The sequence below is a fragment of the Onychomys torridus genome, chromosome 7 (assembly GCF_903995425.1).
Source record: "Onychomys torridus chromosome 7, mOncTor1.1, whole genome shotgun sequence".
NCBI lineage: Eukaryota > Metazoa > Chordata > Mammalia > Rodentia > Cricetidae > Onychomys > Onychomys torridus.
Window position 1 is genome coordinate 57,086,477 of NC_050449.1, and position 25,727 is coordinate 57,112,203.

General features: G+C 46.4%; 1 protein-coding gene across 2 annotated transcripts in view; it reads left to right on the forward strand.

The window, feature by feature from the left end:
- Positions 1 to 91: 91 nt before the first annotated feature.
- The window catches only part of Aagab (alpha and gamma adaptin binding protein), a 42,800-nt gene continuing 17,164 nt past the window's right edge, over positions 92 to 25,727 (forward strand). For both annotated transcript variants that reach the window (XM_036193428.1, XM_036193429.1), the window contains exons 1-5: positions 92 to 220; positions 14,706 to 14,896; positions 15,011 to 15,107; positions 15,374 to 15,463; positions 19,762 to 19,845. In XM_036193428.1, the coding sequence (XP_036049321.1) occupies positions 148 to 220; positions 14,706 to 14,896; positions 15,011 to 15,107; positions 15,374 to 15,463; positions 19,762 to 19,845 (535 nt within the window). In that variant the 5' untranslated portion in view covers positions 92 to 147. The remainder of the gene's footprint in view (positions 221 to 14,705; positions 14,897 to 15,010; positions 15,108 to 15,373; positions 15,464 to 19,761; positions 19,846 to 25,727) is intronic.

The following is a 25,727-nucleotide window of genomic DNA, read 5'->3' on the forward strand; positions in this document are numbered from 1 at the left end:
TCCACTGGAGCAGCGGAAGGGGGGTGGGCTGGCTCTGCAGCGGCCCCGCCCAGAGCGCGTTCCCGGAGCGTCTCCCCCGCGCGCCGGCCGCAGTGGTGCGGTCCGAGGCGGAAGCGACGCCGGCGCGGAACTCGCTCTGCCGCAACCATGGCTGCGGCTGTCCCCTGTGCTTTGGTGACCAGCTGCTCCGCCACCTTCACCGGGGACCGGCTGGTGCAACGTGAGTAACCGGGCGCCTGGGCCGGCCTGCAAGGCCCAGCTCGGAGCGACGGGCCCAGGGCCGGCGGCCTCTCTCTGGCCCTACCTGCGCTGGGCCCCGAACTCCGGCTCCTCCGCAGGTGAGGCCAGTCTCTGACCTCCAGCCTCAGGGATGAGGCCAGCAACCCCTAACATGACACTCAAGGGCCCTGGAAATAGTGACCTTAAACGAAATGTAAGGCGCTGGAGTGAACTGAAGTGCTCAGGGAAAATAATAATAAAATAATAATAATAATAATAATAATAATAATGCTAAATGTCCTGCCAGGATGATCGACTGACCAGAATTCCTGTGACTGTGGAGAGCTGGAATTTTACTAACTGTAGCTCTTTGCCTGGCTTTAGGCCCCTTCATGGCTATTTGTTGCCTGTCTCAGTGTCTGACCTAATATCCTTGTGACTATCCTTAAAGTCCTTTTGGAAATAAGCAAACAGACCTATAGCTTCCACCAATCCAAAGGCTAAGAATGTTATCAGATAGTATCTGAGACCTACAGCACAGGCTTACCCATTTACCTGATGTTCCCACCGATGTATTTTTAAAACACCCTGATTTAAGGCTTTGTTGTTGTTACTATAAAAACATTGTGAAATTGTTACCATGTTGGAACATGGTACTTGACGCAACCCCAATTCCTGTTCTCTGTCCATAATCACTCGTGTTTGGCTTCAGAATAAACATTCCTGTTGAGGTGAGAGCTGTGGGCATTCTTGACTCGGATGGATGGATGGATGGATGGATGATGGATGGATGGATGGATGATGGATGATGGATGGATGGATGGATGGGTGGCTGATGGATGGATGATGGATGGATGATGGATGGATGGATGATGGATGGATGGATGGATATAGATAGATAGATAGATAGGTGATAGGTAGATGAGACTTGTTAGGTGCCCCCTAACTTGCAGTTAAACGTCTCAACTTCCTCCTGAGGTGCAGGTTCTCCAGCAAAGTGGGTTTGGGGTGTTACTGCATCCAGTGCCTTTGCTTCTGGACCCTAAGCATAGCTATCAAATTCAAGTGTTTTTTCTTTGGTGTGTGTGTTTAATTCCCACTGCCCTGTGCATACTAAGCCTGACAGTGTACCACTGAGATAGATACACTCCAGCCCCAAAACTAATGAGCCTTGAAATGTGGATCAGAGACACTAGTGAGGTAGGAGGAGCTAAGGAGCCAGCTCACGGCCAGTATTATCACTCCAGGACCCTGTGAAGTAGAGGTACATAGAACTCATGACTTCTGTTTTACATGTGTGGTGTTGACTCTTCGCTGTCTGACCGTGGGCAGATCACCTAACCTCTGCCCCTCAGGTTCCTATCTATGGGATGAGGACAATTCTTAGAGGAATATGTTTCACCAGAGGCTAGCATGTGCTAAACATTGGATAGGTGGTTGGCATTATTACACAAGCGGATCATCTGTTTAATTCAGGGGTTGCTGATCCTTAGAGGGGCATATGAACGGGCGTTTCCAGAGACAGTTGATGTTGATTTGCAACTGTGTCATAACCGGTGAAGCAGTTTGCAGTCTGTAATTATTTTTTACACCTGTTGACAAGGTTAGGCACGCTATCCTCCCAGCACAGATACTCTACCATTTGCTTATTGTGAACACCCAGTGGCTCGCTAGGGTGAAAGCTTAGTAACAGCACTTAGTAAATGGTAACCAAACTCTTCCATTCCCTTACTTCCGTCAAGCATTTTTCCTTCACTCCCAGCAGGTCTCCCATCCTTTCCCCTTATATTGTTTCATCTTGAAAAATGCATACTCTGTAAGTAAAATGTAGCATATGAAGAAAAAATGCTAGTCAACGTTTTGGCTGTCTTTGCAATCTCTCTCCCCCGGCCCCCTGCATATTTCCTGTGTTCTGTAATTATTGTAATTATATACTTCTACTTCATATGTAGTTTTTAGCCTGCGGTGTGTGTAGTAGAATATTTGAAGCTGTGTTTAAGTTTGTTTGTGTTACATCTGTTTAACTCTGTGAAGCTGTGTTACTGTGCCTGTGTAAAACACCTGATGGTCTAATAAAGAACTGGCCAATGGCAAGGCCGGAGAAAGGATAGGTGGGGCTGGCAGGCTGAGAGTATATATAGAAGGGAAAAAACTGGGTGGAGAGATCTAAGATCTAGGAGCCAGAGAAGGAGGAGAGGCCAGCCACCCAGCTATACAGCAAGCTATGGAGTAAGAGTAAGATTTACAGAAGTAAGAGAATGGGAAAAGCCCAAAGGCAAAAGGTAGACAGGATAAGTTAAGAAAAGCCGGCTCGAAACAAGCCAAACTAAGGCCAGGCATTAATAATAATAATAAGGCTCCATGTGTGATTTATTGGGGAACTGGATGGTGGGCTCCCCAAGAGAGCAAAAACCTCCAACAATAGGTGTGTGTGTGTGGTGTGGGGATGGATCCCAGGGCCTTGCACATGCTAAGCAACCACTTTGTTACTGAATTGTACCCTCATCCCCTGTCCTGATGCTGTTTTTTTTTTAAACATTAAGTCAAAAATTGCTTCATGTTGTACATCCATATATTGAATATACCAGAATTTTCTTAATGTCTATATGAGTCTGTATGTATCTGACTTTCTACAAGGTTTATATGGATTTGGATTCCTGTTAGTGATAGATGCATCCGTCTTTCAAAGCCAGGCTCAGGAATATTATATATTCTGATAGCCATGGTACTCCGTCTCCCTCCCACACCAAGGTCTTGCTACGTTTCCTAGGCTGGCTCTGAACTTGCAACCCTAGTTTTGGGTCCACAGGTGATTAGTACCATGCCTAGCCCTGCCCTTTAAAGATCAGAACTGGCAAACATGATCAGAGCCTTGAAGGAGCTGATCCCCAGAAGCTGGCAAATGGCATTCTTCCACCGCTCTCCTGACGAGACTTTTAACATTATTGGGAGTAAAATTCTGTGAAATAGCTCATTTTTTTCCTGTATGCAAAGTGTCTTAGGTAACTCCAATTCTTGCTAAAATTAGGTGCCACTTAATAGTGCCCCACTAGTTAGGAAGGCGAGACCAGAATGGCCAGCAGATTATTTGACTAAGAGAAGCATAAGAGAGGGCTGGTCGGTTCTTCCATTGTCTCGGAAGAACCCAGAGGCCGAGATAGCACCAGGATGAAGTATTTACATGACATTTACTGTTTTTTATCATCATTAAAGGCTGAGTTACATTATTCAGGGGGTGAATTTAATTTAAGAATGGAAGATGGGCTGAGCGGTGGTGGTGTATGGCTTTAATCCCACACTTGGGCGGCAGAGCCAGGAGGATCTCTGTGAGTTCGAGGCCAGCCTGGTCTACAGAGCGAGATCCAGGACAGGCACCAAAACTACACAGAGAAACCCTGTCTCAAACAAACAAACAAACAACACCTCAACAACAAAATAGAGGATGGAGATTACCACGATGAATGAATGACTTTGATCTAGTTAGGACAAATGAATGTCTTTGGTCTAGCTAGGATACATGTTTTGGGTTGAATCTAATGTACTTTGAGGGGAAAGTTTCCTTGGCCTAGAAGAGGACTCTGCCTTGGTCATCAGTCTTTCCATATTTGATGTGTTTTACCCTTTTGACTAACAATGGAAAGTATTCTGTAATCAAATATCAAGTTTGTTAGAAACTCCCTTTAAGAATCAGTAGGACTTGACTGTAGACAAAGTACCCAAATGGACTGTGTCAAAACTCTAAGATTTATTTACAGTACTCCAGTTAGATGCATACTTAACTAAAGGAGGCCTTCTTGTCCTACACTGTAGACTTTTAATAACTTTTAAATTTCATTTATTTGCGGGTGGCACACATATGAGGGTCAGAAGACAGCTTGTGGGAGTTGGATCTCTCTTTCCACCATGTGGGTCCCTGAGATGGAGCTCAGGTTGTCAGGCCTGTCTGCAGGACCTTTACCTGCTCCCTGAGATGTTCAGGCCTGTCTGCAGGACCTTTACCTCCTCCCTGAGATGTTCAGGCCTGTCTGCAGGACCTTTACCTGCTCCCTGAGATGTTCAGGCCTGTCTGCAGGACCTTTACCTGCTCCTTGAGCTGTTCCTGCCTGTCTGCAGGACCTTTACCTGCTCCCTGAGATGTTCAGGCCTGTCTGCAGGACCTTTACCTGCTCCCTGAGATGTTCAGGCCTGTCTGCAGGACCTTTACCTGCTGAGCTATCTCACCAGTCCCGCAGTGTAGACCATTAGAAGGAAGCCAAAGGTCAATGCCCTTGAGGAGCTTGTGCAAGGTGTGGCCCAAGAGCAACTGTCTGTGCTTCAGGCCAGGGTTCCTTCTGCCTAGAGCATGTTTTGTGAAGCTAATACTTTTATTCTGGAAAAGTGTGGTTTGGTAAATGTGTATCAAACGTGGAGCTAGTGTCTGTTCTACTTACTGCCACAAAAAATCATGACTTAAGCTGCAATGCCCGACCTCAAGAGGAATGTAGTAAAAACATGTACTTTACCTGTGAAAACTGTAAAATGTTAAGAGCTAAAATATTATTCCTACAGAGGGAAGTTTTGAGAATCCCTGGAGAGTGGTTTGGTTTTAAAATATGTGATGCCAACCCAGCAACTATAGGTCACTTCATGTCTACATCTGGACAAGCTTCCATAACATCTGGAGCAAAATTCTTTCAATTAGTGCTATGCAGAAATTTAGAGATCTTATAAGAGTACTTATGTGTATGTAGAACTCTTCTCAAGTGTGTTTTTAGTAAGAGAGTGTGTGTGTGTGTGTGTGTGTGTGTGTGTGTGTGTGTGTGTATGCATACTGTGCTAAAGAAGCCAGAAGAGGGCGTTTGTTGGATGCTGGATCCCTCGGAGTTGGAGTGACAGGCAGTTGGGAGCTACCATGTCGGGCCTGGGAATTGAATTCAAGTCCTCTGGAAGAGGAGAAAGTGCTTTGTGTGCTAAGCCACCTTTCCAGGCATCCCCAACTGTGGTTTAAAAACATAATTTACTTTAGTTATCATAATTGCAATAGGATAGGTTATTTCCGTTTTATGATGAGGAAACTGGCGTGGAAATACAAGGTTTGGTTTGCCCCAGGTGTTCAGGAAGTAACTGTTTGCTGTGTGTGTTCATGGTCAAGTCTTAGCCCAGAGGAAGGTAGAGCTGAAATGTTTGGTTAGTCCATAGTAATCAGAACTACTTAAGGTGGCTGCTTTGGAGGAAGACTTGGCAGAGAGGACTAATACCTACAAACTCATTGTAAATGTGTTTTCATTGCTGTCTGGGATGAAGACTTAATTATTAATGGAAGGGGCGGGGATCTGCCCAGAGAATGTTTATTACATTAAAATAGAGCATTATTTAACATAGAAAGTATGTGCAGTATATTAAATATACAATAAAAGGCCATCTATGCCTAAAGTCTTACAAAGTCTTTCTCGGTTCACTACATTTAAAACAGAGACATACCTGTTAGCCACTCTCACTGTGTAGGGTTAGCATCAGCAAATCGCCTCGCCGCCCCATCTAGATGGGGTCCTGTGTCACAGCAACTCTTCCTCCTCCTCAGGTCTGTCACACAGTGCTTCTTAGCTTGATTTTGGGTTTCTTTTTTGGGGGGACAGGGTCTCACAAGTACCCCTGGCTGGCCTGGAACTCACTATCTAGACCAGGCTGGCCTCAAACTCATAGAGCTTTGCCTGCCTCTGCCTCCCAAGTGCTGGCATCAAGGGCATGTACCACCACACCCCGCAACTCTGGCATTATTAACCCAAGATTACTTTTACTTTATTTTTATTTATTGTGTTAAGAATCAAACTTTATTTTGAGATTTCAACAGACACTCTAGCAAACTTTCTTGTCAGACTACCTTGGATTGCCAGCCCCCAAATAACAACACAGAGACTTAGTATTAATTATGAAAGCTTGCCCTTAGCTTAGGCTTGTTTCCAATAACTTAATTAACCCAGTTTTAAAAATCTACGTTCTGCCATATGGTTCGATTACCTCTCCTCAGTACGGCATGTCCAACTTGCTCTGAGTCTGCTGGTGAACCTACCCCACCTGCCCCCCACCTCACCTGCCCCCCACCTCACCTGCCCCCCACCCCACCTTCCCCCCATCCCACCTAGAAGAAGCCTCTTCCTCTTACTCTCTCTCCCTGAAAATCCTGCTTAACCTCTCCTGCCTAGCTATTGGCCATTCAGCTCTTTATTAAACCAATCAGAAGGCAAATTGGCAAAGACATATCTTCACAGTGTACAAAAAGATTATCCCACAACAAGACACCTAACTATTGACTAGAAAATATGGTCCTCCCCCTGTGTAGTGCAGGAGATTAAACCTAGGGCTGTGTGCGTCTTATAGGTGCCCTCTACCACTGAGCTACCTCCACAGGGAAAATTTTACTTTCTGCATTTAGAATTTAGAAGCCCTTGCTCTCTGGTTCTGATGTTTCTAAAACAGTGAGACCAAGAAAGCTCAATTCTTTGATGAATAGACTTGGCCTTGGAGACTCTCACAGCAAGTACTTATGATGTTGATTCTTGTGGCAGAACCAGCATTCTCGGGACTCCAGTGCCTGGCAGGTCTTCCTGTTTCAGGGTGGAGCCTGTTCCGTGAGAGCAGGGAGGGGCTTGAGTCGTAACTCATGCTTTTCCTACAGTTCTGGAGATACTCTGAGTGGAGCCTTTGGTCTGCTCTGGAGATGCCTCGGGCTCGGTCATGTTTCCAGGTCTTTATTTTCCTCGGCAGATGGAAGAGAGATCTCCCACAGGCACTGGAAGTTGTTACCACAGCGACTCAGTCAGTTGTCAGACTAAGAACAGTGATGTCCACTGGAAATTAGAGGCAGAAACTGGTTTGTTTTTTTTTTAATTGTGATGCTTAATACATTTGTGTTTTCCGGCTAATGTTAAGACTTGAGATTTTTGTGTTTATTCCAAGAGAGATGTTGTCATTAGCTTAAGAAGGAGTCAGACAGTCCTCCTCAGAACGAAGGGCCTTTCAAGCAAGACCGTGCTGTGTGTGCGTAATCAGAGCACCGAGAATTGAGCTTCTCCAAAGTCGTTCACTCAGAAAAGTTGGGGAGCCAAGATTTAATCCATCTTTCTGTTCTTGCAAAACATGACATAACGTTTTGGCAGCTAGACCTGCACATTGTCAAAGTGGAGACAGGAGAAATGGCAGAAGATTCCCCCACAAATGCAAGAACTTTGACAGTTCTTAAATAAGTTTACACTCCTGATGTGTGACCTCTGGAGCCTTTGGTGGGAAATGCATTGAGTCAGTCAAATCGTAAATGAAAATGTCTCTGTAGGTGCCTGCCGCTCGCTTCCTTATCTGTAGAGCGGAACATCTGACTTCATATGAGAAGCGTGACACTCAGTGTTATGTGCTGTAATGAGGGCATGGGTTCCAAGCCATTGTCTTTGCAGTAAGTGGGAGGTGGTGTAGCGTGGGAAGAGTTACCTGTATTGTGCCTTAGCTGCATAGCACAGGACCATTTGTGACACAGTGTTGTATCCCCCTGGAAGGTTCAAGCATGTCTAGACAGACTTTCATTTCTGGGAGTCTGTCTAACTGCTGACTTTTGTGCAGTAGAAAGTAAGAACATTCTAGACAGCATGCAGTGGTCATGTGATTTTAACAACTCAGTGCCTTTTGCCCCATATAATTCCTTCAGCAATAACTGAATTTATTTGTGAATTCAGTGAATAATCAAATGTGATATAAAATCATTTTATAAGGTTAAAGTCTGAAAGTTGTTGGTAACTTTCCTGGCAAGAATGACAGTCTGGATGTGACATTGTATTTACGTTGGAGCCGGTGCACAGGTACCTCAAATAGATCTCTGCAGACAGCTTACCCAGGAAGCAAGGTTGACGCAGGTCTCGGCAGCCTGGGATGGTTGTGAAACCCAAAGAGCCTTTATATGTTTGGCAGAGTTGACAACCAACCAGCTTCGGGTTTAATTTTCCATGCAGACCTGACCGCTGCTTCTGACCTGCCAGCTGAGGCGTTGATCAACGTCTGCCTGTCCAGGGGAGGAAAGTGTGCAGCCATTTGGTCATAAGTAGCATAGAGATACAGGTAGAATGGCTGTGGCTCTCTCTGAAGTCTGCTGGGCTTTTCTTGGGGCGAAATGCGTCCACTGATTTGTAGCCTCTTTTTAGTTATCCGATTTTAAGTAAGTTAACTTTATTCCACAAATATTTACTGATTGTCTTTACCTGGGCCATCCATTGTAAACACCTAAAATATTTACCCCAGTCACCTACATTGTCCGCAGAATGAGAGCATCATCTCATGGAATAAGTTTTATCTAATCTTCTTACTAAAAATATTCAGAGGTTATTTTGGGGCATCTAGAACTAATTGTCAAGTACTTTTAATTAATATTCGAAGAAGCCATGCAATAGATGAGGCAGACAGACATCTTACCAGTACAAGGGGGGAGACCTTTGTACCTGGAGTGAGAGGTTCCTCTGGGTGTGCTGACTCGTTTTCAGTTCTGTGAGAAGGAAATGCTGACTTAGTACCGTAGGATTTTTATTTTGCTCATGGCCAGTGTTAGTTCACTGCTTTGGGGCTTCTTTCCTCTAAGCCAGGGAGTCTCAACATCCACTCTGTTGCCATTCTGGACCAGGCAGCTCTGTTGTTTGGGACTGTGCATTTTTGTCCTCTGTTCACTAGATGCCAGTGCCATTTCCCAGCTTGGGACAACAACAAAAGAAAGTCTCCAGGTGTCCACACACGTTTGTGGGGCACCAGATCATGTCCCAGGGAACCATTAGGAAATGGCTTCGGATGGAATTGGATCTACAGTTTTGAATGTATGAAAGTGATGAGGGGCTGGAGAAGGTGTTGACCTGCTAAGGTCAGCCTGCCCTCGCTGAGGACCAGGGTTCGGTTCCCAGCACTCACCAGCGGGCAGTTCATGACTGCCTGTAACTCCAGTTCAAGGTATCCCTTGCCACCTTCTGGCCTCCAAGAACACTGAACACATGTACACATGCAGATGAGCAGACATATGAATATATGCATAAATAAAGTTTTTTAAAGGGATGGAATTCAGAGATGTTTTCTCTTTCTGCAGAATCTGGGTAGGAGTTGTCTGTGAGTTGAACCCCCAGGATTGGGTAATAGTGGTCTTTGCACACATCATATAAAGGCTGATGGGTTCTGCTTAGTTCTCATAAAACATGTTGCCATATTCTCTCCCACTTCCTGCCTGCTTCTTTATATTTTTGGGTGTTTGTACTATTGCATTGTGAGGTCTTCTAAAGGCAAGCAGAGACCTCGCACATGCGCGCTCGCGTGCGCACGCACAATTATTTTAAGTTGAGGCCATGATGACCAATTCCAGATGACTCCTGGGAGAAAGTAAACTGGAAGCAAAGGGTAGGATTGGATTTCCTCTGCTTCAAGTTTTAAAACTTTCCACTGTGGTATAAAAACCTAAGGGCATGCAGAGCCTTGAGTTTACAGTGTGGCCAGCAGAGGGAAGGGCGGCCAGGGAGGTACAGGGTGCTAGAAGCAGAGGGAATTCCTGCTGCACAGTGCAGCTCTGGCAGCCTGCTGTGTCCACACCTCCACACTGCGCCCAGCAGGGGCAGGTCCTAGGCCCCAAACAAAGTTCCTGTGCTTGTGCTAGCAGGTGTAGGACAGACAGCTCAGGGAGTTCCAGATAGGAATGGCTGACATTTCTCAGGGTGACTTCACAGCCCTACAACACGGTTTTAATAGCTGTGTTCTTGACACAGCGCCGTGATCTCTTGTGTGTGTAGTTTTCTGTGTTGTAGTGTGACAGCATGTGACCCCTAGAAGACATTCTCTCAGAGTTTGGGCCCTGTGATTATGCCAGTTGCAACAGCAGAGACACATTGAAGTTTCTAACACTTTTACCTGCTGGCTGACAGAAACCCTGGGTCTCATGCTTCTTTCCAAGCCACATCTCCCTGGGTTCTCTTTTTCCTAATGGCTGTCTTCCCCTTTGGCTGACGTCAGACTCTGCTACCTCCTGTAATTTTCCTAATTGCTTTCTCTTCTGCCTCAACAATGGAAAAGAAAACTTTGAGACGTCATATTTTACAAGGTGGTCAGGCTGGAAAAGAAAAGAGGTCCCAGAGCATCCTGATGGAGGAGACTATTTCCTCATAAGGGCCATGTGTGGCTCCAACCACAAGTCAGGAGTGTAGTAGCATAGAGGAAACTGGGTTGGGATTTGGAGAATGAGCATTTTTTTAAAGTTTTATTTTTATGTGTTTGGTGTTCTGCCTATATGTACATCTGTGCACTACATTTGTGCCTGGTGGCTGTGGAGTTACAGATGGTTGTGAGCCACTGTGCGGGTGCTGAGAACTGAAAGCAGGTCCTCTAGAACAGCAGCTGGTCTTCTTAACTGCTGAGCCACCCCTCTAGCCCCATGGGAATGAGCATTCACCTCGGGCCGCCTCTACGTTCAGACCCTGCACCTTCTTGCACATTTCAGTCTTAAAGCCACGAAGGGAGTTTGGTCTCTGTTTGAGGTGGTATAACACAGGTCCCTCTGGCCAGACTCTTGCAGGGCTGGGGAAGCTCAGTTCCCCGTGGTCTCTCCTGCTTCTTTGGTGCTGGCTGCATGGAAAGAAGGAAGAGGAATTGTGGGGTCAGCAGGAGAGAGGAGACTTGGAAAGACTCTTGGAGCTGGAGTGGGAGACACCAGTGTCTGGCTAGAAAGGCTGTTTCAGTTTGCAGAATAATTAAAACGAAGCTGAGGATGTGGTTTGTTGGTAAAGTGCTTCTCTAGCTCACACTGGGCCCCAGGTTCCATCCCTAACACCTCATAAACCAGATGCACGCCACACCCTGTAACCAGCACTAAAGAGGTGGAGGCAGGAGGATCAGAAGTTCAAGAAAACTCTGCATTCTCAGAATAATACTGCTTTCCTGAAGGATTGTCCTGATGTGCAGTGGCAAGTGTCACGTCCCTCAAGCCGTGGAAAATGTGATTTGGCCATTAAGTCTGTTGGTATGTATTCTCATTATACCGCCGAAGGAGGCATGGATAATTCCTGGCACGGTGAACTGTGTCGTTGTAGGAATGCATTTGTTTTGTTGTTTGGGACTGAGAGGAGCTAGATATAAAGAGTCCAGGCATATATGTGTGCATGCACATGTGTGTAAATGGTATGTGTGATGTTTGGAGATGACCCTTGAACTTCAGTCTGCTTCCTCATCTGCCAAAAAGAGGCTCACCTCTAACTGGTTCTGAAGCACCGCCTTACTACGTTCTCTTTCCTTTCATTGCTTGCCAAACTGGCATGCTCTCCTAGGTGAGGCACAAAGCCCAGCCAGAGGATGACAGGGATGCTGGGTCACTCCACTGGCCATCATGCACACAGCCTCTGTCACATCTCTTTAATCTTTCCTTTCAGTGCCTTTTCTGGGGCTGTAGGGGGAAATAAATTACCTAAGTGAGAAAGTAACGGGCTGAGGCAGCTGGAGACTCCCTGCCTGCTAAAGAGCAGGTTCTCAAGTAGGGACTGCTGTTTGCACTTGCCAGATAACTGAGTGGGGGTTGGATTTGCTGCTGGATCTGGATTGATGTTAACATCTTACATGAAGGCACCACAAATGGACTATTTCAAGGTGTGAATCCAAGTGTGTAATAACAGACCTGGCAACCAATTATCTTGTTTGTCTCTTAAAAAGTTATGTGGTACAGCTCCACCAGGTGGCCACGTGGGCGAGAGCTGGAGGGTGAAGCTGCTCTGATAATGGATTTGTACCTGGTGGAGTTGAAGGCATCCACACTTGGTAGAATGAAGGGCAAAGAAGGGAGAGTACTTTGGGCCATACAAACACAAGCAGACCCTCAGAACTATGGTGCAGCTTCGACACACATACTCAGATGCCGTGAGCAGTTTGTAAATGGCTTCGCAGAATGGTCCCCTTGTTCTGCTGTTCCTGTTTGGTTCAGAGGGCACAGTGGGCCTATAGGTCCAAGGGTGTGTTGTGTCTTGTGGCAGAGTGGCGTAGATTCGTGCCCAGGTCGCAAGCATCAGCATCTTGAGGAAGCAGGAGAAGATGCTGCTGATCTGGCGCCAGCTTTAGGATCTGCTCCCACGCGTCGTCGTCTCCTTTTTTTCTACCCTGATATTGACAGTAGGAACTGGAATAAGGCGGTTTCCACTCCTCCTCCTCCCCTCATTCTTACATGGTGCAGATGCAATAACAAAGTCCACGCCCAGCTTTACTGGACAGTCTGACTAGATAGCACATGCTAAAACCAAGTAAGTGCTGCTAAGTAGACTGGGCTATCTGTCCACTTGTCTGAGTCAGCTCAGAGAATTAAACAACCCGGGCAGCTATTCAAACATCTGAAAAGTAAAAGTCATCTTCCTGGCTTTTTGGTACTATTCCCATCTGAGTATAGCAAAAAGAGAAAGAAATACCCTCCCATTTGTTTTTGTTTAATTACCTAAAAAGCTTTATTAAGATGCAGTCTGCAGGATACAGTTTGCCCATCTAAAGTGCTTCTTAGTGTGTGCAACTCCTTAGTCAATCCAGATGGTCATGGTTGCAGTTACCCTGTACGTGCAATTTAATTGATTGTATTTTTGTATTGAAGACACTGATTTGGAAAAAGCATAACCCCAGGTAGATTCCAGCTTTTAAGTACAGGTGGGACTTGGTCCCTTTGATTTTTCCTTTGCCTCTTAACAGCAGTGCTGTTTGTATTCTCCTTTAAGAACCCGCCAGTTCATTAATTTTAATTAGCCAAGAATGAGGACCGATTCACGTTGTCTCCTCCCACCCTTTCAAAGCCTGGGCCTGTGTGTGCAGTATCTCCTGGCTTGGGTCCCCTTCCTCCATGTGTGCTGTTGACATGATAGGATTATGGTGGCTGGGTGATGAAGCTCTGAGGAACATGGCTGCTCTCAGCTTAGAGGGCTAACTTGGACTGCAAGGTGGACTTTGATCTAGGAGTTGTTGTTTTTTTTGTTTGCTTATTTGTTTTCTCAGTGAGACATTGATGTGAAAACAAAGTCTTTGATTTTAATAGCTCAGCTATCCTCTTGCTGCATGCTCACCTGAGCTGTCATAGTGCACTGTGAGGAACACTGTAGCTGGTTGCTATGGAATTAACACTAAATAAAGGATTATAAGTGAACAGAATTGCCAATTTCTTAAAGAGGTAGAGGATCAGTTTCAGGTATGGTTACAAACCCATTCCTTTAAGAGTACTAACTCTGATTTGAACAAAAATGTGAAGACAAGGGCTGGAGAGATGGCTCAGTGTGTAAAGCAGGTGCTGGGCAAGTAGATGAGTTCAAATCCCAGTACCCACCGTCAAGTGTTGTCCCACGTGAGGAATGGCATCTGGCATGGTTACAGGTGCACGTGGAGCCCTTGAAGAACCACAGGCTTCCTAAACACCGGCATGGCCCAAGGTTCGAGGAGAGACCCCGTCTCGAGGGAAGAAGGTGGAGTGTGACAGAGCAAGGCACCTGATGTCCTCTGGCCTCTGTGCGTGTGCACAGGTCTGCACAGCTGCACACACTTGTGCTCATAGACCACACTCCTCCTCCACCTCCGAATGAAGTGAAGGTGGTAGGATGATGGGGGAGATGGGAGCTCGGGTGAGGACATTTCCAGTCACCTCCTCCATTTCTAAATGTTGTATGGTGCCGGGACCAGACTGTTCCCACGGCTCCGTGACCACAGCTCTGTGTGTTCGCCCATCATTGACTCCTCTTCTGCACTGAAGGTTTCCTACCTGCACAGCACATAAATTTCAGAAAGTTTTTTTTTTTTTTATAATGGAAAACATTTCATTTGCTTTGATAAGTTTTTAAATTTGCCAGAGGTGTCTCAGTCAAATAAGGATTTGGGTGGTTTTCAAAGGCTGAACAAGAGTGGATATAAATAGAATTGGGGCCATTTATCAGTATCTATTATTTTGTTTCATTAACTGAATTAATGTCTAAGCATTTAGCCCAAGGAATATATGCAGCTCTGTTTTATTAATGGCTTAGCCTTAATCCGCTCATCCTCTTCTCACGCAGTAAATGCAAAGTAGTTAGGGATTTTTATAGTTGTCCACTTCCCATGGAGGACTTACATAACAAAATTAATATAACCTCATTCTTGCTCTTTTCTGGGTATTTATCAAAGTGCTCCCCCCCCACTACTGTTTAATCTAGAGCTAATCAATTTTGTGTTCTGAAAAAGAATATAGCCCAGTGGTACTTGATAGGTACTGAAAGGTCCTGGTTCAACCCCAAAACTGCAAAATAAATAAATAAATAAATAAATAAATAAATAAGTGTCACCGTTCTTTTTAATGATGATTAGAGAAGAAAAAAAATCTAATAAATTCAGGGCTCTTTAGACTCATTGTATAAAGGGAAGCAGCTGAGGATCCAAGTTCATCTGGTTATCTCACTAGACAGATTGACCAGGGTGCATTGGTTTTGTGCCTTCGTGGTGATAATGTGTGGCTTGTTTAGATATCCTTGGAACAGAAGATGCTGGTGTGGAAGCAACTTGCGGTGATACCGTGCGGTTTTACCCCTGGACCATTGATAACAAGTACTACTCAGCGGAGGTCAATCTGTGCGTGGTGCCTAGCAAGTTCCTGGTCACTGCTGAGATGGCGGAGTCCGTGCAGGCGTTTGTGGTTTACTTTGACAGCACACAGGTAAGCGCTCGTTTCCATGGTGCCTTCACTCACACAGCGTCACAGGCTTTCTTTTCCTTCTGTGTTCTCTGAGCTCCTCAGTGGGTCTTTTCCTTTTTGTTTCTGCCCCTGTAGAAATCGGGTCTTGACAGTGTCTCCTCATGGCTCCCCCTGGCAGAAGCGTGGTTGCCTGAGGTGATGATCCTGGTCTGTGATAGAGTGTGTGAAACTGGTAAGAGCCTCTGACATGTATGTACCCTTCCGTGAAGACAGGGTGCATCCGTGTCTTCAGCCCGCCATGTTACACTGTGAAAATCCTACAGGATTCATGTCGTTTGCAGCATACTTTGAGGCTGAGCCATTTGCATTTATGTAGCTTAATTCTAGATGCCTTAGAATGGCACTGGCGTTCGGGGGAACGCTGAGGCCCTGGAAGCGTGGTGGAGGTTGTCGGTGTCCTACGATCGTGTTACTTAGGTTCCTCGCGTGTTGTTGCAGGGGTAAACCGACAAAAGGCTCAAGAGTGGTGCATCAAACACGGCTTTGAGCTGGTGGAGCTCAACCCCGACGAGCTGCCTGAGGAGGACGGTGAGTGTTGGTGTCCGCAGACGCTGGCTGGCTTTGGGGTGTGGCCTAAGAGATCCTTCCAGCCTAGGCTAGGGTGCTCACAGCAAGAGCCCAGAAGTGCTCGTTTCTCCAGCTGGTTAAAAAACTTTGAGCAAAACTCATTGATATGGTCCTACCAGCACTGTCGTCATTTGCTTGCTGGATTTCACCACCCATTTTAGAGCTTTTGAAAGTGTGCGCGTGCGCGTGCGTGCGTGCGCGTGCGTGCGTGTGTGTGTGTGTGTGTGTGTGTGTGTGTGCGCGCGCGCGCGCGTGCGTGTGCGTGTGTGTGTGTGTGTATGATAACTGCTTAAACCGTTGCCATTTCTCGGTCCTTCATCACTGCCAGCCAAGGATAGTGAGACCTGTATTTGTGGAGTTTATGTTCCTTCCTTTGAATTCATAGTAAGCTGAGGCTGAATTTCCAGAAACCTCAGGGGGCATGCCAGACCTATTGATACCCAAGCCAAAAATAAGCTCAGAGCCTCCCACTCGCCTCCCCCAGGGCAGCTGGGCATCGATTGCCTTCTGCCACTTCCAAAACCGTCTAGACCTTCAGTTTCTTTTCTTTCTCTCTCTTTTTGGTAAGATTTACTTTTTACTTTATGTGTTTGAATATTAGGCTACATGTAGTATGTCTGTGTACCACATGGATGCCTGGTGCCTTAGGAGGCCAGAAGGGGGCATCAGATCCCTTGGAGCTGGAGTTGTAGATGGTTGTGAGCCACCATGTAGATGCTAGGAATCAAACTCCAGTCCTCTGGAGAACAGCCAGTGTTCCATTACAAAAAGGAAAGGAAAGCAGAGAGAGAGAGAGAGAGAGAGAGAGAGAGAGAGAGAGAGAGAGAGACAGACAGACAGAGACACTCTCCCCAAGGTCAGAAGAGGGCATCCATCCCTTGGAACTGCATTTCTAGATGTTTGTGGGGCACCTCAAGTGGGTTCTGGGAACTGAACCTGGGCCCTGCAGGAGTAGCCGGCTCTCCTAACCACTGAGCTATCTCTCCTAACCACTGAGCTAGCTCTCCTAACCACTGAGCTAGCTCTCCAGTCCTTTGATCCTCTCACTTTCCAAGTATACCTGTATGAACTCGACCCAGCTGAGGCAGATTTTGGCCCCCAAAAATCTTGTAGCTTGGTACCAAACGTGAACCATAAGCTGCATTCACAAATAATTGGGTTTCCCGAATGGAATGTCCCCAGACCAAGAAGGAATGTGGTGTCATGGTGCTGCAGAGATGGGGATATTCCTGTGTGGTTCAGAGAGCACTTGGCACCCCGACTTTAATGTTTAGACTCTTCCTGGGGAGGAAGTAGAGAAGGAGCTGGACGTGAAGCGGCCTGGTGGGCGGGGCCTTAGAAGATGCAGGCTGTCCCAGGAGACCTGCCAGGCTAGAAGCCAGTGTGGATGAAAGTGCTAGGTAGGTCAGGATGAGAATGAAATAGGGAAGCAGGTTCTCATTCTTTTTTCTTCTTCGAGACAGGGTTTCTCCGTGTAGTTTTGGTGCCTGTCCTGGATCTCGCTCTGTAGACCAGGCTGGCCTCGAACTCACAGAGGTCCACCTGGCTCTGCCTCCCAAGTGCTGGGATTAAAGGCGTGTACCACCACCACCACCCAGCTGGTTTTCATTCTTACATTATAAAGAATACTGAAAGTTGGCAAATGAAATATTCCCTTCCATATTTTAAGTTCCCTAAAACTTGTGCCCAGCTTGGTGTATGTGAACATGTGTAATTTCTTACTTCTGACCTTATTTCCTTCATATTGTCCTTGGAGTTAACTTTGACTGTTAGAATCATGGAATTTGTTCCTTTCTACCAGGGAGTTGCTCTGCAAACAGTACCCGTCTTTGTATTTATTATTATTGTGTGCGTGCGTGCACAGGTGCTCATATGTACCACAGCACACGTAATGGAGGTTGGAGGTTAACTTTTTGGGAGCCGATTCTCTTTCCACAGTGGACCAAGAGTGGGAATTGAGCTCTAATGCCTGCAGCACCATCTCGGCAGCCCTAATTCAGTATAATCTTAAAACAGATTTTTCTGAGACATGTCTCTTAGAGCAAGGTTGTAAGATCCCTCAACGGTTTCATAGTGAGATCTGAGCTTGCTTTACACGGCAGGGCTGCATTAGGGGATGGCTGGACCACGTGCATGGTCACCAGGTGTCTGGGATGGTCTGCACTTGGCTGTGCTGGGAGAGGTCTTTGCTCCACCCCTTGGCATTCCTTTAAAAGCCCTTTAGCAGAGACAGAAGGGGCTGGTGGGTTTTGACCCAGGCCCTCCCGAGGCTGACCTGTGTTTCTAACTGTCTCTCTCTTCTATATTTCTATCTACATATTTCTCACTTCTCCCTCCTCAAGAATCCCTGGGATAGATAAAAGAGGGAGCTGGTCTCCCTCACAAAGTAATAAAACCTTTCTAGAATTTTTAAACGCAAACTGCCCCAAAGCCAGATTTCTTCATCCTTCATTTGTGGGTACTTTTCACACATTCATGACTTTATCAAGTTTTATATTACTGCTGCTAGCTCTTCATTTCGGATTGTATTTTTGGCTCCTGGGTTTAGTGTCTTAAATATGAGTACTTCTTCCAAGAGCTGCATCATCTGTAGTTAAGATGAACGGGGCTTTTCCTCTTCACCCAGACAGCAGCGGGATAAGCGTATCTCTGTTAGGTATTTCCAGTGCTGCCTCATGTGGTGCTGCCAGGTTGGTAGGTGCAGTCCTGTAGATTGCTGTAGGCTGGCACTCAGTCACTCTTAGGCCGCGGGCCTGATGAACTCAGTCAGGCATGGCTCCTGCCTGCAGGAGCTTCCAGTAGAGAGGAAGAGCACACAGTGAGTCCCCAGTCTCCACCATCATGCCTCCAGTGAGGTCCTCAGAGTGCTGCTGCTGACCCTGCCAGTCCCTTGATCACATAGTAAATGGTTGGTAACTGACAGAGCCCAGGTTCAAGTTCAGATCTTCTGATGCCCGAGTCTCTCTTCTTCCTATTTAATCTAGAGCAGGCTAGACCACTAGACAGGGGTTCTGCAAACTCTTTTCTCTCTGACCCACCATGTGTGAATTATTTCTTCCATTCCTTTCCACCTGAAGTCTTACATTCCTCATGTCTGAAGGATCTGTGCTTCCTGGACACAGTGGTGCCTGGGTACTGGTTGCTGGCGGAGAGTATGGCCACACTGTTTTAAGTAGAGCCACCAAATTCTAGAGGCAGGGTGGCGCTAACTCTAAAGCAGTTGCTGCGTGTCCTTCTAGTCATGTACTGGAGCAAGAGCCTGGTTCTGGCTTCAGACCTAAGGCAAACATTCTGCTTTTGAGTAATCTCCCAGCCTTCTTCCTGCTTACTCTCTTGATACGAAGTTTCGCTGAGTTGCCAAGCTTCAGCTTCTGTTGCTCAGGCTGGCCTCCAGTGTGAGCACTTGCTGCCTCAGCCTCAAGTAGCTGGGATTCCAGGCTCCCTGAGCTACTGCCAGTCCCAGCTAAGCTTTGACTTTTAACCACTTTCTCTGATTACCTGTGGTTGGTGGGTAAAATGAATAAAAATTTTTTTAATTAAATTTAAAAAGAGCTAATAGGTAACAGGTGATAATAGTCTGCATTGGAAGACAGCATCACATACACAGAGAGTTGGGTTATACCTACAGAGAGGTCCTTCTCCCACAGATCAAACTCAGGTTACCAGGCTTGCGCCACAAGTGCTTTTGTCCACTAAGCCATCTTGCCAGCCCCTGGAAGTTCATCCTGTGTAGATAGCCAAGATGAGAGTGCTTATCAGTTTATTTTGTAAAGATTGATGATGTTAAAGTGTGCGTGCAGGTGTATACAGAGGCATTGTAACTAGGGGCTGAAGTTCCAGGCAGTTGTGAGCCACCTGACATGGGATCTGGGAATGAAACTGGAAGAGCAGCAAATGCTCCTACCCTTGAGCCATCTCTCCAGCCCCAAGATTAGCATCTTTATGCTATGCTGTGCTTGTTTAATGAGAGCTTGCATTTTCTGGAAATTGTGAGTGGATTCCACAGGTGAGGAGATAGAGAAAGCTTGATCACACAGCTCTCTTCTCTCATGACTGTTTGTATCAGGAGCTTGGAGCTCCGCATTGCTTTATTCATTGACTGCTCTACACAGTACATAACGAAGCAACAGCAGATAAACAGGATGACTAAACCCAGTTAGTTAAAAGTGTGGCTTTGGGGACATATAGGCATATATATATATGAATGTGTGGGTTTATCCGGGTATGTATATGGATCTGTGTGTTTCTTTCCCTGGTAGATGACTTCCCTGAATCTACAGGGGTAAAGCGGATTGTACAAGCATTGAATGCCAATGTCTGGTCCAATGTCGTGATGAAGAACGGTGAGTAACTGGATGTTGTCATTTTTTACCCTGTGACATGTTTTAAATTACGTAGATCTAGGTGGAACTATTAGGATTCTATGAAATTTTTGTTCCCATTTTCAAGTTTTCAGTTAAAGGAAGAGCCAGAAGTAACAAGTTGGGAATGTTTAATGTGTGTTGAATAGGTAATTCAGCAAGCATGTAAATGTTACAGTATGCCTCACATGGTCTTTGACTTTAAGGACAACCTAAAATTTTAAAATAACATCTTTATCATTAAGGATCTTCCCAGTCTACTGTGGGATTCTTTATAGTACTCTCTGTCTTTGCTCTTTGGGACATTTTGTGCTAATGGAGTTTGTGTGTACTTTTCAAATGCTAGTAAACAGGCAAGGTGGTGTGATGAACCCAGAATCAGAGACATGTCTGCTGCATTAGATGCAGAGAGAGCTTCCAGGAGAGCATGGGTTCCCATACCATTCTTCATGGGATAGTCAAGGTTGAAAGGGGAGAATGCTCAGCTGGAGGAGGCATGGCCCCAAGAACAAGGGTTTTGTGTCATAAAGACCCTGAGAGAGTCTCACCTAGCAGTGGGAGCTCCGTAGATGCCAGAACACTGGGCAGAGAGAAGTGGGCTTTCCTCTAGCAAGTTGTGAGACCCGGAGGTGGGATCTCTGTGGGGTGACATTAGAGTGGTGTGTTGGAGGTGGAAGTAGTCTCTGAGGTCAGGGAAACCTGAGCTGTTGCAGCATCCTGAGGGTGAACTTTGGGCCTCAAGTGATGTGATGGTGGTGGCTGTTGGAGGATGGGAGGCTGGGTCTGACATTGTAGTCTATAGTTGGATGGCACCAGCTCTTGGAGCCTGCATTAGCTCGCTCGGCCTTTAGGAACAAGCTCACAGACTAGATGGCTTAGAACAGTGGGAATTTTTGCCTCACAATTTTAGAAAAAGGTCAGAAGTCCTACCTTGAGGTGTCAAGGCTACCTCCCTCCAAGGTATTGGAGAAGGATTGCCCAGGCCTTGGTCCTGGTTTCTGTCAGTTCCTGGTGTGACGCTGTTATTTCTAATCTTCCCATGGTTTCTCTCCCTGTCCATGACTTTGTTCATATCTCCCCTTAGAAGGCCAGCAGCAGTACTGAATTAGGGCCCACCCTATGGTCACACGTTTCCAAATAGAGGTGTACATTTTGCTGCATTAGGGGTTCGGACTTAGCTTTGAGGTTTGGGGACTGCAGTTCAAGTGTGCAGTGTAGTGCCTTCCCAAGTGTGCAGTGTTAGGTGAAACTCCAGAAGGGTATGAGAAAGGCCATGTTTCCAGTAGGCCTCGCCTGTCTTCCCTGAGATAAAGGGCAAGTGGATGGCCAGCTTGGTGGTGCAGGGTGCTCCCTCCCAGCTGCTGGTAGACGCTGAGTGTTAAGTGTGATTGACACCCTGACCTCTCATCTACCATGTGCTGCTGGCAAAGCCCCCTCTTGACAATTAGGTAATTTCCTCTCTCCTTTCTTTCCCTGTCTCCTCATCCTCCCTACTTCCCTGTTAAGGAGACTGATATGTCTGATGGGTCCTTTCCATCCATTCCTCCCTTTCTCCCTCCCTTCCTTCATCTCTGTTGAGTGTTGGTCATAGCAAGCTACTGCTTTAGACTGTGTCCAGTATAAACCACGTTTAAGATATGGTCCATAAACTAGATCAATTTAGAATAAAGTTCTGTTCAGTACTGCCTGTTACCAATTTCTTGAAATAACTAGAAATTCAATGAAGCTTTTTTGGCTTTAATCATTTTTTGAAAACTCTGACCCCCATTTCATACATTAAAGAAATGATGGCTTATAATTCACATTTATAGCTTTGTAGCCGCCCACTATAGTTATGGCCTCCATGTCCTTGGAGTTAACAAACCACAGATTGGAAATGGTTGGAAGGAACGCATCTATCTGTGTGTGTGTATATAAATACACACTCTTGTCACTATTCCCTAAACAACAGTATGAGAGGGATCCCCTTAGTAATTACACTGTGTTAGCCGTCACAGATGATATAGAGAAGGTAAGGTCCACAGGAAGGGTGCATAGTGTATGCCAATTCTGTTAACGTTCTGTAGCAGGGACTGGTTCAGGTGTTTGGGAGGTCCTGAACATGTGCGTCCACAAGCTGCGCTGAACATGTTTTGCTTCGGTCCTGGTTGGTTTTGTCACTTGACACAAGCTAGGGTCATCTGGGAAGAGTGCCTTCCCGTGTCCTCAGTTGAGAACGTGCCTCCATTTGGCCCATGGGCAAGCCTGTGGGGCATTTTCTTGATTGGTGGTTGATGTGGGAGGGCCCAGCTAACTGTGGATGGGGCCACCCCTGGGCAGGTGGTCCCAGGTTCTATAAGAAAGTAGGCTGAGCAAGCCATGGAGAACAAACCAGTAAAAGTGTTCCTCCATGGTCTCTGCATCATTTTTGGCCCTGAGTTCCTGTCCTGACTTCCCTCAGCTACAACTGTAAGCTGAAATAAATCCTTTCCTCTCCAGAGTTGATTCGGTGCAGGCAATGGAGAGCAAGTTCCTTTGAGCAAAAATATTGCCAATGCCATTCTATGTGCACATTGGAGCAATATTCCTAAGCGTGGAGCAAGGAGGCACAGTGTGGGTTTGCATGGCTCTTTGCCCTGAAGTATTTTTCTTTTTTTTTTTCTCAACAGTCCTGGGACACTGACATGCTTTTAGCTAAAACCCCAAATTTTGGCATTAGCTTACTTTCATGTTCAGAGGACCACAGTCTATATTATCAAGGAAATGGTCTGTGTCCTTCTAGGAGAAGCAGTGGCCTTAGGAAGTAGACACATTCCTGCAAAGCCTCAAGTCCTGTCCCTGAAGAGACAGAGCTCTGTGTAACTGTGTAGTGGGCCACAGTATCCTCCCAGGGCAACCCACCACCTCTGCCCCGAGAACCTTCAGCCTTCCTGATGCTTCCAGGCCTTCCTCTCTTCTCCTCTCCATTGTGTACCTGTGTGGAATAGGGTCCACAAGTAGAGGAGACCAGGGCTCAACCTTAGCTGTTGTTCCTTGGGAGCCACCCACCTTGCATTTTGAGACAGAGTCTCTCACTGGGACTGGGGGATTGCTGACTAGGCTGTTCTGGCTTAGCCTGTGAGCCCCAGACCCACCAGTCTCCACCTCCTCAGTGTTGGAAGTACAAGCACATGCCTCCACCCAGGGTGGAGGGGCACACTCAGGGCCTTCGGTTTGCACTGCGGACACTTCAGTGGCTAAGCTACGCACCCAGCCACACAGCAGGCTTTCTGAAAATCCATGGTCCATCGTGAGTGAGAGAGTGCTTCATGAAGCCCCACCTATCTTAGGAGCTAGTGTCAGTTAATGGTTGCTGGGAAGAGAGAGTCATTTTCTTCTGTGACGTAACTGCTGTTCAAGTTGCCCAGTAAATAACCTCTCATGCATGCAGCCCTAATTAAACCCTGTGAGTCACAAAAGAAGCCACAAAACATCAACAAAAAACCCGAACTCAGCCATGAAAATAGGAGGGAGACCTGTCGGGAAGAAGATTGGCCCAGTGAGCATGCGAGCGGGTGAGGAAGGGTAATGGAAGGGAATGAAAGGGACCAGAACCATTATATGCACACAGTGAACTACCAAAAATAACAATAATGAAAAAGTTGTGCCTAAAGTTACCATATGACCAAGTTATTGTACTCTTAGGTGTGTTCAGTAGAGCTGAAAATACGTTGGTGCATAACATCATTATAAATTCTCATAGCGGTGTTGTTCGTAATAGCCCAAAGGTGGAAACAACTCCAGCAAACAGTGGTAAGTCCATAATACAGTGGACTGTTACTCAGCTCTAAAAAGATCTGTGCAAGCTGCACCAGGGCTAAGCCCCCACACAACTCCTGCGCCCAGAGCTTTTGTGTTACTGTGCTTTGATGAGATGTCCAGAACAATTCAGTCCCTAGAGGCAGGCTATAGGTTAGTGGTTCCCAGTGACTGAAGGAGATTTGCTAAGGAGATGGAATTTCCTTATCAGAACATGAAAAAATGTTTTGAATTTGGTGAAGATGATTGCACAGTTTTGTAATTATGCTAAAAGCACTGAATTCTATACTGTAAAAAGGGTGGCTTTGATATGTGAATGTTATCATGTGAATGTTATCTCTTAATAAAAGGAAGCTCTACAACTAATGTTTGTATCTGTGAGATAGATGATGTCCATTATCCTATTTAATTTCACAGTATCCATTGTGAGTTAGGTTCAGAGGTCGAGAAATGTCACACTCATCACCAGGCTTGTAGAACGCAGATTGCCCTCCTAGACTTTCTGACTGGTTTGAGGTGAGGCTTGACTTCCCAGAGCCCTTTATGCTTTGAACTCTGTGCATTTAAATCATATTATGTTTATGAATTATTAAATTGAGTTTCCTCCAGTCTCCTTGTTCTTCTGACAGTTTTCTCAGGTGACAGTTTCCAGTCTTAATTATGTGTATGTGGGATGAGGTGCATGTGTTTGCAATGCCTTTAGAGTCCTGAAGAGGGCGTTGGATCCCCAGGAGTTGGAGTTACATGTGAGCTGCCTGATGTGGGTTCCGGGAACCAAACTCAGGGTCCTTGGAAAGAGGAGCAGACAGTGTGCTTTTAACCGCCTTGGGCTATATTTTTGATCTATAGGATGCAACTGGTCTTCACCAGCAGCTTCCAGTGCTGGCTGCACCTTGGGAGGTTTCGCAGCCCATGCGATCTGAGGTGTATCCAGACCATTTCTACCAGGAAGGAAGGAGGGAAGTGGTCAGGAGGTGGCAGCTGCAGGGCTACGGGCCATGGGGACTGAGTTATGTAGCCATGATGAGAACTGCTGGCGCAGAATGGTCATCTGTTCTGACTTGTGAGAGAGCGCGTAATCGGGGAGCGTGGATTGGGCATTCTGAAAGCTGCATCAGCCTCTGCTTCTGCAGCAAGGACCTGCATCCTCACATTCCTGAGTCCTGACTTGCAAAGCCGCAGGAAGAAAGACCAGACGACGGGCCAGAACCAGTTCACCTTAGGAAAAGGGGAAGGTAGTGAGGACTCCCTCCATCCTCCTCCAAACCTGTGCCTCGTGTAGTTAGTACAACACAAGGGTCACCTGTGCGCCTTGGCACCCGCCGTCTATGTAAGAGTATTCAGACTGCACAGTTGGCCACTGGAGTTGTCTTCTGTTGGCCTCCAGGCTCTCCTTGGTCTAGAGTTTAGGTTCTGATTTGCAGTTCACTCAGGAATTATCTGCTGAGCACGCGCGCGTGCACACACACACACACACACACACACACACACACACTCTCTCTCTCTCTCTATTTCTCACACACTGTGTATACACTACTGAACAGTCAGTATCTGCGGCTGTGAGGCTACCTGTGGGGGAACAGTACTCAGTAGGCAGCAGGAGATTAGTGAGTTATGTAGGGTGCTAGAAGATGATAGTATTGGGGAGGTAAAACAGAGAGGGTATTGAGGTTTGGGGTAGACTGCAGTGTAAACAGGATGGTCAGTAGGCCCCTTGGTGGGTAAACTGAGGGGAGGAGCAGCCTGACAGGGCATGGGTGAGAGCACACCTAGTGCGTTTGAAGAAGAGCTAGGTGCTCCCTGTGACTACAGGGAGAGATAATGGGAGAAGGGGTGGAGATCTTGGGGATTGAGGCTCAAAGTTACCATCTAGGTAACTTTGGTGTCTACTCAGGTAAAACCAGGGTCTACTCCAAGGCTTGGAATAGAGAGATGGTATGATCTAACTCAGGTTCTCAACCTGAGGGTCATGGCCCCTTTGGCAAACCTCAGTTTCCAAAAAATTTACATTATGATTCACAACAGTAGCCAAATTACAGTTATTATGAAGTAGCAACGAAAATGATTTTTATGGTTTGGGGTCATCA